At 40.5% G+C, this 12,486-nt stretch overlaps 1 protein-coding gene across 1 annotated transcript in view; it reads left to right on the top strand.

Moving 5' to 3' along the window:
• The window catches only part of LOC131237051 (uncharacterized), a 42,554-nt gene that overhangs the window by 26,022 nt on the left and 4,046 nt on the right, over window positions 1-12,486 (top strand). The window contains exons 4-5 of the mRNA XM_058234690.1: window positions 1,117-1,179; window positions 4,689-4,813. Coding sequence (XP_058090673.1) covers window positions 1,117-1,179; window positions 4,689-4,813 — 188 coding nt within the window. The remainder of the gene's footprint in view (window positions 1-1,116; window positions 1,180-4,688; window positions 4,814-12,486) is intronic.

Here is a 12,486-nt window from a genome sequence, read left to right as displayed (position 1 = left end):
GGACCTATTGTGCCATGATTGCATGCCTGGCATGTTCATGAACTTTATAGCACATGTGTGGGGGCATAGCAAAGCTCTTGATCCCGTATTTCTGTCTTAAGTCTTATGAGGCTTATATTGTATCCTTGGACATATCTTGCACTCTCTATTCTTGGTGCCTCGTGCCATTTGATTTATCCATCATTCTCTTTCTGCTCTTCCCTTGAGATTTTTTTTTCTTGTTCTCTTGAGCTTCCTTGTTAATCCTTGACTCTTGCTTCTTTGTGCCATTTTAAGAGCCATGGTTAAATGAAAATTTCTTAAATTCTTTATCTCAGGGCCACATCCTATCAGGAATCTTCATCTATTATGACATTGTTGTGTTCTGGGAATAAAACATCACTGTGCCTACACAAGATCCATTAATTTCACAGGTGGACTTCTGGGGAACATTTTGGAAAGCTTACCATTCAATTCAGAACTTATTTAACATTGATCAGGCAGCTGCCTATACAAGCCATATGGAAATGCATTGATCAAGTGTCTCCATCAAATCTCAGGTCCTGCTTCATCGTATCTCAGAATGAAAATGGAACTGAATGCATGTCAGCCCATTCACATTTTGTAGAAATAGATCCCTTTTGAGCATCTCACAAAATATGGATGGTGTGATGCACTATAATCTCCCCTCCACAAAATGTGCACAAAAATAAGTGGGACAATATCAGGTTGGGTGCATCATCATCACACTCCAATTATGGGCAACGGATGTGCACCCCCATCATCATTTTTATGGCTGATTCAAACTGGCCCTTAGCCTCTAATGGCATGGTTGTTAGAAGTGTACTTTGTTCGGTGCTCCTATGGTGCAATGCACTGTGTGTAACACAAATTGTTACACCATAGTTCAGTGCTCCTGCAGAACACCATATGCAGTGATATTTTTTGATACTTTAGTGGTCATTCCTCTCTTTTATTCGTATATATCTTCTCATCTCTCGTATGCATCTTCCAAGGATTATAAATAAAGGCAAAGAAGGGAGGATCATATGAACTCCCCATTCCTTTCTCCCACAAGATGTTTCTCTTCTCTCAAGTGCCATGAATCTACAATGATTAATGAATTTTGTTGGACAGGTGATTAAAGAACTCCGGGAACGCTACTTTGGGCCAACATTTGAACTTCTATCACATGAAAAAGTGAGTGCATTTTTAGTTGGAGACAATAATTTTGTTCCTAGTTTTACTTAATCTCCAAGTGAAGGTCCCATCAGGGTGTCCCGTATCCGTTACGATACGGCCTTATCGGCTGATACATAATGGTAACAGCCGACACCGTTACGCGATACGGGGTCGAAATGGGCACCCCCCCGATTTTGTGACCATAACGGCCGTTACGGGGCCGTTACGGGCCATTACGGCCGTTACAGTCCCGTAACGGCTGTTACGGGCCTAGAAAATAGGGAAAAAAAAGAGGAAAAAAATAAATAAAAAGCATACCTGTTTTTTTCTTTCTCTTCTTCTTCTTCTTCTCCTTCTTCCTCTTCTTCTTCTTCTCGCCCTGCCGCGGCTGCGGCCCGGGCCTCCTCCTCCTTCTCCTCTCTCTCTCTCTCTCTCTCTCTCTCTCTCTCTCTCTCTTTCTCTCTCTCTCTCCCTCTTTTTCATTTGAAATCGGAAGTGGATTGATTGGTGTACCACACACCAGTATAGCTGCTGTAGGTATGTGTCATGCTAAGATGAGCGCTGACACTCCTCGAGCTCCGAGTTGTATGAACGGTTCAAAGGAGATCAAAGTTACATGGGCTCCACAGTGATGTATTTATTATATCTACACCGTTCATCTATTTTTAAATATCATTTTAGAGCATTACCCAAAAAATGAATCGTATCCAAAGATCGTCTGGACCACACCAAAAATAGCAACGAAGATGATGATTTTCACCGTTAAACAATTCGTAAGCCCACCATAACGTTTATTTTCCATCTAATCTGTTCGTAAGGTCAAAAGGACCTGAATGAAGAGGAAAAACAAATTTCATATTGATCCAAAAGTTCTGTGATCCCAAAAAGGGTTTCAATGGTAGACTTTCAATCCCCTACTGCTTTTTGCAGTGTGGTCCACTTGATAATTAGATCTGTATTATTTTGTGTCAAGCCTTAAGACGATCTCGTCAAATGAATGGACGGTTTAGATATAACACATACCTCATGATTAGACCCACAGGACTTACTGACATAATACACATAGGTACACCAGGCTTCCAAAGAAATTGGACTCTCTGGCGTTATGCAGCACGCTTTTGTACACGTGCCGCGTGGCCCCACCATAATGTATATATTTTAGGTCATGATCCAAAAAATCAGTAAGATCCAAATCTCAGGTGGACCACACTATGGGAAACAATTGTTATTGAATGCTCACCATTAAAAATTTCTTAGGGCCACTGTAATGTTTATTTTTCATCTAACCTGTTAATTGGGTCACATTAACGTGGATGAAGGGAAAACACACATGTCAGCTTGATTTAAAACTTTTGTAGCCCCTAATAAATTTTTAATGGTGGATGTTTAATTATTGTTGTTTCTTATGGTTCAGTCCACCTGAGCTTTGGATCTGCCTCATTTTTGGGCTCGTGCCCTAAAATTATTTGGCAAAATGGATGGATGGTGTGGATATAACACATTCATCATGGGTGGGGCCCAAAAAACTTTGACACTCGTGTGTTACACTTCACAATTCGGGTCTCGCCTAATTCAGGCCCTTAAAAAATTGTACATGAGACATGTATTAACTTAAAATTTACCAATTAAATTATGGACTGTAATTGCTAACTCACAATGCCAAAATCAAATTGTTTGAATAGTTTTAATTGTTAATTTGTGGACGCTTATTTTTTAAAATAGTGCCTTCTGATTTTTTTTTTTTCATGATTCACTATCCAATAAATGTCCACCAATTCATAAGTGGGATAATGCCAATAATTGCATGAATTTGAGGCTGATTTATGACATTGATTGGTCTTCCAAGTAAGCCCCAAATTGGCAACGCCATCTACCTGAATTTAATTTCATTTTTTTAAAGAACTATTGGGAGAAATGATATCAAATTGTTAAGTATATAAATTAGATATTTATAAAATTAAATACATGAATTTTGTAGTCAAATTCAAGTTATCTAGTTCATAAATTCATCAGACAGTCCGATACAACTTCTCACCAAAGAGTGGACCGTTACACTACCATAAACATGTTTTAATTTATAAATGAAGATATATTTGGAATGCTTAGAATATTTTGGATTTAATCCATATTTTTTCATATTTTTTTGGTAAAAAAAAAAAATTGCACCGTTACGGGCCGTTACGCCCTCGTATCACCGTTACACCCCCGTATCCGTATCGGTATCAGAGGGTACCGTTACACCAACCGATATCGATACGGGATACCTTGGGTCCCATAGAATAACATGCATAGCGGCAGGTGCATGCACACACACACACACACACACACACACACACACACAGAGGGTAATACTAATGTCCCCACCTTCACGTGGATGTTAGCAACGTCCCCAATATTTTTTAGGGCCTGTCTGGATTTTCAATTACCGTGGTAATGTGTTGTAATATATGGTAAATGAGTAATGATTATCATTACCATAGTAGTCAGAGGTAAACCATGATAGCGGTCATACGCAATACTCCTATAGCTACACTTTCCATCCGTTTTGTGTTCTCTGTGGTATGCTATATATGAATGTACTTTCGTTAATACGTATTATATCCACACTGTCCATGCATTTTACAATATCATTTTAAGGCATGTCCTCAAAAATGAGGAAGATCCAACACTTTTGTGGCCCTAAGAAGCTTGCAATAGTAGGCATTCAATTCCATTTCTTTTTGTGTTGTGGACCTGTGGTTCATTTCTGGTTTGGATCCACCTTTTTTTTGTCTCATTCCATAAAATGATCGCCCAAGAAGGATGGGGACCCACGAAACTGTGCCATGTGAACATACTTTCGCCCATCTGGTTTCTGCCGTGATTTCGAAAGATTATCATGATTTGACAGTCAGCAATATCCAATCAAAGACAAGGTGCAATGATGTGAGTTTTACATCATATTACCGCGGTAGTCCATTATCCAAACAGGCCCTTAGTGACACACATGGCATTGCTAATCATTGATCTGGGCCATTCATTTATTCATATCATTAGGGGCAAGCCATGGTGAAAAATCACGTCAATTGGATGAGCCTAACCCTTTAAACGTGGGCCATCTTTTACAAGCATTCACTTTTTTACGAGCCATAGAACAGATGGTTAGCATCATCAAATCAAAGTGTTTTGGAATCATAATCAACACAAAGTGGGGTCTATCAAATAGATGTTACAAGATAATGACTGGACCTATTTTATTTCTTCACTCAATCTTGATTTTCCATTTTGCATGCTAGATCAGATGTTTGGGATATTCTGATTGGTGTGATTTACACCATTGCTTGCTCCTAATAGTACTATTGAATGAACCGTTCAAATTAATGATTGATTGTCCCAAGTGTCTTACAAAAGTTTTGGAGACGTTGCTAACGTCCTCATGAAGGTGGGAATGTCCACACACAAACACGAGAGAGCCAGGACATTTCTTAGTTATATGCATGTCTCTTAGATTTTGCATCTTTCCTCATCATGTCTACTTCCATTGACAGTATACGGAGATATGGGCCCTTGATGAGAAGGATCCTTTCATGTCGCCAGAAGGTGGAGAAAGTGTAGCAGATGTTGTTTCTAGACTCACAACTGCTTTGGCAACTATGGAGGCTGAGTTCCAAGGGTATTAATATGCACCTCTTATTTACTCCAAGATTCTTAAGCATTTTTACAATAGATTTGTGTTTTGTCGTGAATATTGGTCATACGGTCATCATTGGTAACACCTTTGTCCATATTAAGACATGGTTTTCTCATATAACAAGAAAGCTTATAAGATTTCCCAGCAATATCTAACATTGCTTTAATATAGTACCATGATGGGAAAATATTAACCATAGGGAAATACATAATGACTATAAATGGTAGCTGAAATCTCGGCTGGTAAAGTGGAATCGATATTCCATTACAACTTTATGATGTTTCACGATACTTGTGTGCTTATTTCTGTTAGAGAAAGAGATGTTGTTTATTTTTGGTGCTCCCTCAGGACAAACCATTTCATTATTCTTAGGTTAGGTGTGTGATTTGCAACCTAACACAAAAAATCCTAAATTAATTTCTCCTTGAAGCAGCATGGTATTTGAGCTAGGGTTTTATCAATCCTAGTTTGTACCTCCATTCTCCTCTCTCCTTCCCCCTCTTTCTTCTCTCGTTCTATCTCAGCTGCAGTTGTTTCAATGACTGGACCCACCGCACTGGACAGGTGTTCCGGCCAGCAGCATCGATGTTGGTTAGCACCAGCAGCCGGAACCACCGCTGCTCACAGCAGCTGATCCAGCTGGCACCACCACAACTGGCAGCGGCACAGGTGGAACTGTCGCCGCGTGCAGCAGCTGATCCAGCTGACGCCACCACTTTGAGCAGCGGTTGATCCAGCTCACACCACCACATGCCATAGGACCATCTAAGATTCATCACAGATCCATTGCCACTGCCAGCAGATCCATCTCATCTCAGTGGTACATCGCCATCATCTTCAGATCTGTCACTCCTCACAGCAGTACATGAGATCTAGTCACCTCCATTAGTAGTGGCTCTAGCTGGGCAGCACTGAAAATAAACTACATATCTTTCTCTAACAAGTTCCTAGAACTAAAGTTAAAACATCAATTTTCAATTAATAATCTTGGTGGCCAGGAGGAATTATAGGGTCCCACGTCAACAAGTGAACATTTTGTTGATGCTTTCAGTTCTGCACTCGTGTGGCCCCTGGTTTGGTGATCAAGATCATTGCTTTTACTGCCACACTGTGGATGGGGGATGCCCTGAATATCTCCTAGATTTGGGGAAATTCATTGCATGGTGGAATTATGAAATGATGGTTGATATCCTCTTGAGTTATTTTTAGACGATAATTGACGGTACCCACTTACTTGGGCATCAGTTATTTGATTCACAGAGTCTTAGAAAGCTTCAAGCATGTGCTCCTGTTGGTATGTGATTGATGATCTTCCGGAACCATGAGATCTGGTACAGTAGCTGGTGAAGTTTTGAGGTAGTTTACAGCTTTGTGCTCTTATGCACAATCGGATGGGATGGCCATGCATTCAAGTGACAAGAGATACACAACTATAACTGTACTGATCTCGTGCTGACCTTTCTAGTCAGATTTCCGAAAGTGAACATTGCAGGCTACTTCCGTTTAGAGAAGTTCAAGACCTGAACGTCAGCCCGTCTTCGACAGAACAGCGGAGTCTTCTTCTGGAAACGAGTCAAATTTTGATGCAGAACTGCGAAGATCTTCTATGGGCAGGTCCGAGGAGGGTAGCAACAGCACACTGGGAGCGGTCGACACTGCGATCGTCTGTGTTTTGAATGGTACAGCTCAAAGTTTCCACGGTGTGGGCCCTTCGTGTGAGAGCCATTTCCTGCTGGACGCATGGCAAAGAGATACCCAAACAGAAATAGAAAAAGAGGCTTCCTCTAGGTAGATGCTCATCTGCAGAAGCATTTGCAATCCAATCCAAGGTCAGTCCTCCCAATGCGACGGAGAAGCTATTCAAAGTCAGCCTAGTAGAGACGTATATGGGTTTTGTGACTTTGATAATCCAGCAATAGTAACCCCTTTGGCAGTCAGGCAGCTTTCAGTTAACAGGGAGGCTAATGTGTCGATTTCATTAGAGAATCAAACAATTGTGGCAGTCTACAAGAATTACTTTGGCCAAAGGTATGAAGAGGATTAAGCTAGTTACAATGGAGGTTGCGCGTTTAGTGGGAGTGACTTTTGGGGACAGACCGGAGGATTACATATCATATCTCGAATGGGTAGAAGAAAGGGGTAGACCGCTCATTCCAAAACAGTTCCAAGATTGCGATAGACAGAAAGTGTGCACGGAAGGAAGTGATTTAGTTGCTGCAGCAGTCGGGAGTCAGGTGGGGACAAAATTCGGTAACTGAAGATAGTGATTTAGAATGTTCGGGGGTTGGGGTGTGCGCAAAAAAGAGGGCAGTTGAAAAACATGTGCAAAATATATAAAATTCAGTTAGTAGCATTGCAGGAAACAGATCAAAGATTGATTAACTCGATTTGGTGGGACAAGGAATGTCAATGGTTAGTGGCGGATGCGGTTGGAGTGGCTTGTGGTATTCTATTGATTTAGAATTCGTCGATCTGGAGCAAAAAGGATAGTTGGTTAGGTATATACACAGTATCGGTGGTGTTGAAGGAAAATGAGTCTGATTTCAAATGGTGTTTCTCTTCGGTCTACGGGCCATGTAAATCGAAACTTCTCAACGAATTGTGGGTTGAGTTGGATGCTTGTCATAATAAGTGAGATTTTCCATGGTGCTTGGGAGGAGACTTCAATGTTATTAGAGAGCTTCACGAAAAGTCAAGTGGGGGTCGGATCTCTAGAAGTATGAATAACTTTTCTAAATGGATATTTAAGAATGAGATGATGGACCTCCTGTTAGGAGGTGCTAAGTACACTTGGTTGAATGGACAAGTGTTTCCAATAATGAGTAGGTTAGATAGGTTCCTTATCTCCCTAGACTGGGTGGAGAAATTTTCACTAATTAATCAAAGGAGTCTACCTAAACCTTTTTCGGATCACTGTTCGGTTCTCTTGGAAGTGGATGAGGAAGATTAGGGGCCAAGGCCCTTCCGTTTTGAGTTAGCATGGTTAGAAATCAAAGGCTTTAAGTCTAAGATTGTGGAGTGGTGGTCGTCTTTCTTAGTGGTAGGGGGCGCCGATGTTTCTCTCTTCCAAAAATTAAAGCAATTAAAACATAACATAAGGGATTGGAAAAAAAAGGTTCTTTTTGGCTGAGAGGAGGAAAAGGAAGATATCCTTCTACAAATTCAAAGGTTAGACTCCAAAGAAGAGAGAGAGAGGGAGGATCTATCAGAGGGATGAAAAGGTGTGGAGGGAAGTCTACAGAGCGGAATACATTGCTAGGTTGAGGGAGGAGGAGATCAAATGGCGTCAAAGATTTAGGGTAACATTGCTGAAAGCGGGAGATAAGAATACCAAGTTTTTTTTTTTTATGTGACTGCTACTAGGAGAGCGTGTAAATAAGATCTCTTCGTTAATGGTAGATGGCCAAAGGATTGAAGGGAAGTCAAAATATTGTGAAGCCATAGCTCAATTCTATAAAGACCTATTGTCTAAGGACAGGGGAGATAGGCCGTTGCTCGATAATTTGCATTTTGAAACAATTTCATCCTAAGAGGTGAGCTTGTTGGAACAAGCATTTTCAGAGAATGAAATCAAGCAAGCTGTGGGAGATTTGGGCAGTGATAAGGCTCCTAGGCCAGATGGTTTTCCGATAGCATTTTATCAAAAATTCTGGGTGTGTGTGAAAGGTGATGTGATTGGCTTCATGCAAGAGTTCTTCGAGAATGGCTTAATCACAAGGCAATTAGGTGCTACTTTTATAACTCTGATCTTCAAAAAGGAAGGAGCAAAATGTTTGAAAGATTTTCGTCCTATCAGTCTGTTGGGGGTTGCATATAAGATCCTAGCAAAGGCGTTGGTTTCAAGATTCATGAAAGTGTTGGGCAATGTTATCTTAGAATCTCAAGAGGCCTTTGTGGATGGAAGACAAATCATCGATTGCTCACTCCTAGCCAATGAATATGTTGATTCTTGTCATAGAAGAGGGGAGGGAGGTATGGTTTGCAAGCATGATGTGGAAAAGCATATGACCACGTGGATTGGGCATTCCTAGATTATATGTTGGGCAGATTGGGATGTGGATCAAATGGTGATTTTGGATTTGGGCTTGTGTCAGTTTGGCAAAATTTTCTATATTAGTGAACGGTTCACCGAAAGGTTTTTTTGCGGCCTCCCATGGGCTTCGTCAAGGCGATCCTTTTCTCCTTTCCTTTTCATCACTATTATGGAGGCCCTTAGTAAAATGTTAGACAGAGGGGTTTAGGTGGGTTTGGCTAAAGGCTTTGGGGTGGATAATACGAATTTTCAGATTTCTGACATTCAATATGCGGATGATACACTCCTATTGTGTAAGGCGGATGATTTCTTTGTGGAAAACCTGCACTCTATTATAGTAAGTTTTGAAGTGGTTTCTTGTTTGAAAGTCAATATGTCCGAAAGTGAGATATTAGGGGTAGGCATTTCCAAAGATAAAGTGCGGGCTTTTGCGGAAGTATTTGGGTGCAGGGAAGGTTCTTTCCCTACGACGTACTTGGGGCTACCATTGTGTATAGGGAGACTGGTAAAGCATATGTGGGACAGAGTTATTGAGAGATGTAAAAGAAAGATATCAAAATAGCACTCAAGGTACTTATCTTGGGGTGGGAGAATAGTTATGATTAAATCTTCAATGTCGAACCTTCTGATCTATTTTATGTCTCTTTTCAAATGCCCAAAGTCCATTCTAAATGCATTGAAGAGACAAAGAAGTGATTTTTTATGGGAAGGGTTGGGGGAGAAACACAAGTTCCATCTTAATGAAATGGGATGAAGTTTGTAAACCAACCGCTCAAGGAGCAGGTATCTTAAAGTTAGAAGAGATGAATCTAGTGCTATTGGGGAAATGGGTTTAGTGGTTTGGGTCGGAGGGAGAGGCTAGATGGAGGGTGGTAATTTCAAAAAATATGGGGTAGAGGAAGGGGGGTGGTGGACTAAGGCCTCATCCTTGTATCAATGTTTTTCCTTGTGGAAATCAATTGCGTCCTTGAGTATGGGAGGGAATCGGTTTTCATATGGGGATGGTGAGAGAATTAGATTTTGGGAGGATAGGTGGGTGGGAGAGGAGAGGTTGGGTGAAAGGTTTCCATCATTAGCAAGGCTAGCCAGGGAAGAGGAAGAGTTGGTGAGAAATTGTTATTCTAGAAGAGGGGAGGAGATTACATGGACCCCTAATTTTAGAAGGAATCTATTGGACGAGGAGTTTGAAGAGTTGGTTCAATTGCTAGAGATGGTATTAAAGATTTGCCCAGTATTCTCAGAAGTGGATTCCTTGAAATGGTTCATGTCCAAGTGAAGATCATTCTCAGTAAGATCATTCTATTGGCTCTTGAGTGTGGGTGAGGAAAATTCTCATATGGCGGCAATGACTTTCCTCTGGCATTATGGTGCTCCATTGAAGGTGGCGGCTTTTGGTTAGCTAGTGGGCAAGAGCAAAGTGCTAATGATAGACAATCTTTGTAAGCAAAGCATGTACCTCACAAACCTTTGCTTGATGTGCTTCAAAGATGCGGAAGTTGTGCATCACTTATTCATTCACTGCATATTTGTTAGGGAGGTTTGGGATCTTCTTCTCCAATTTTTTGAGGTGCTTCCAGTGTTTCCGAAAACCATAGAGGAATTCCTTATTGCTTGGCACTGTGGGGGGATAGGGAAAGAAGGGTAGAGGTTATGGCATTTAAGTTTATTGGCGAGTCTTTGGGCTTTATGGTGGGAAAGAAACCATCGGTACTTTAGTAACAAAATGAGTGAGCCAATGGAAGTATTCAATAGGGCAATTCTTAATATAAAGGAGTGGGTGGAAGCTTAGTTTTTCAATTTTTCTCCTGTCCTTTGGGGGACTTTCGTTTGGTGTGGTTGTATTTGTATTTTTGTATATTTGGTTGCTTTGGCTTCAGCCTTTTTTAATATAACATCATTGTTCCAAAAAAAAAAAAACCCTATAATTGTACTGATAAGTTAAAAACAGGATGGAGTGCTTTTATGAATGAAGATTTTTTAGTTCTTCTTTGGAAGGTTAGCTAATGGTTGAGAGAGGCTTCGTCAACACCATATCATGGGAAAAGTAAAAGCCTGGATCGTGGTAATTGGCGAGCATTAATGATGAGATGTTAGTTGGCTTGGAGGTTTCTTTTGTTGTGTTTCACATGAGGCCAATGAGGTTGGCAGGGAATCATCTTTCTAGGAAGCAGCTTTTGGATCCCTATGTGCTTTGCAACTCTTATCATTGGACAGTTCTTATCAATAAAATGGTCACTGGAAAACACAATGCAACCATGAATCCACCTATGTACAGGATTGAGTGGCCTATATGCTATTCAGGTTCAAAGGAAATGGAGCATGAAAACTTTGAGCTGCATGTCTTTAGGCCAAGGTTTAAAGTATTGTCTGAAACCGGTATGTATCACCCATGAAAGATATGACCATATCGGCCCATATTGGCCCGAAATGGCTTGATATAGGGGCGATACAAGGCCATATCGGTGGTGAACAATATGATAACAGATAAACTGATTTAAAACCTTGCTCTTGGCCTTTACCCCCCATTTTGGCAATACATGATGCTTAGCCAGCAAAATAAAAGCTCACAGTACCATTCGCTGCACCTGATAAAAAACTTGTAGGAGCTTGGAGCATTTATTGTAAAGGACACTATAAGATGCTTGTGGGTGATTATTTAAGATTTAGTGGTAAACCATGTAGCAGGAAAATTCTTTCAAGGGTGATTGTGATTATTCCAGCCCAAGTGCTAGTTGCTTTTTTGTAAATTCAAATGCAGCATAGTCTCTTAATAGCTAATTGAACTTCTTCTTCTTTTTTCTGTTTCTTTTTAGGTTTTTGACATATAAAACCCTGCCTTTTGGCATATACCCAAATATCCTGTTGCGTTTTAAGTATTCCTAAATAAACCTTTACCTTTTCATTCATTAGTCAAAAAACTACTGTCATTAATGAGTCATGTGTACCATTAGTGTATTTTCAGGTGGATGGTCTAGATTGCATGGTCTGGAATCTGGATCAATCAATGTGGGTCCCACATGCCGCCTATTGATCGAGGAATGTGTGTCTTGTCTAGATTGGTATAGACCATTGACCAATGGTCTGAATCAATCAATGTGAGTCATGTGTGCTATCTAATGATCAGGGAATGTGCGTCTACATGCCACCAATTGATTGGGAGAATTCCATCTTTAAAAATATATCAGAGGGGCAATTTTGTCTTTTCATTCCCTTGGTAGAGAGACCAAAGGCAAAATAACCATTTATTTTTATGTCCATCTCTGCCATGCCATTCTTTTTTTGAATTGGAACTTTTGGTGCTTGATTTGCTTCACAAGTAAAACAGGCAACCATCAATTACTGTTCTATTTGAGGAATAATCTGTATGTGAATATTTGCTTTTTTATTGGTTGCTACGACAAATTTTTATCATTAATGTTTATTCGTAAGACTCAATGAATGCAATGTCTTCTACTTGCCATCTCAACTTGCCTAGAGAATGTTCAGACGATTTAGTTTAAACCTTTGAATTTTGCTAATGTAGTTGTGATGGGTGGCACGTGAAATAGAACGCTTAACTTGGAGTCGTTACTAGCCGCTAATCTCGGAATCTACGGTCAGCTAGACATCGTGGAACCACAAT

This window comes from Magnolia sinica, chromosome 2, assembly GCF_029962835.1.
Source record: "Magnolia sinica isolate HGM2019 chromosome 2, MsV1, whole genome shotgun sequence".
In the NCBI taxonomy this organism is placed as follows: Eukaryota; Viridiplantae; Streptophyta; class Magnoliopsida; order Magnoliales; family Magnoliaceae; genus Magnolia; species Magnolia sinica.
The sequence above is the reverse complement of the archived record's forward strand: the minus strand, read 5'-3'. Positions and strand labels throughout refer to the sequence as shown.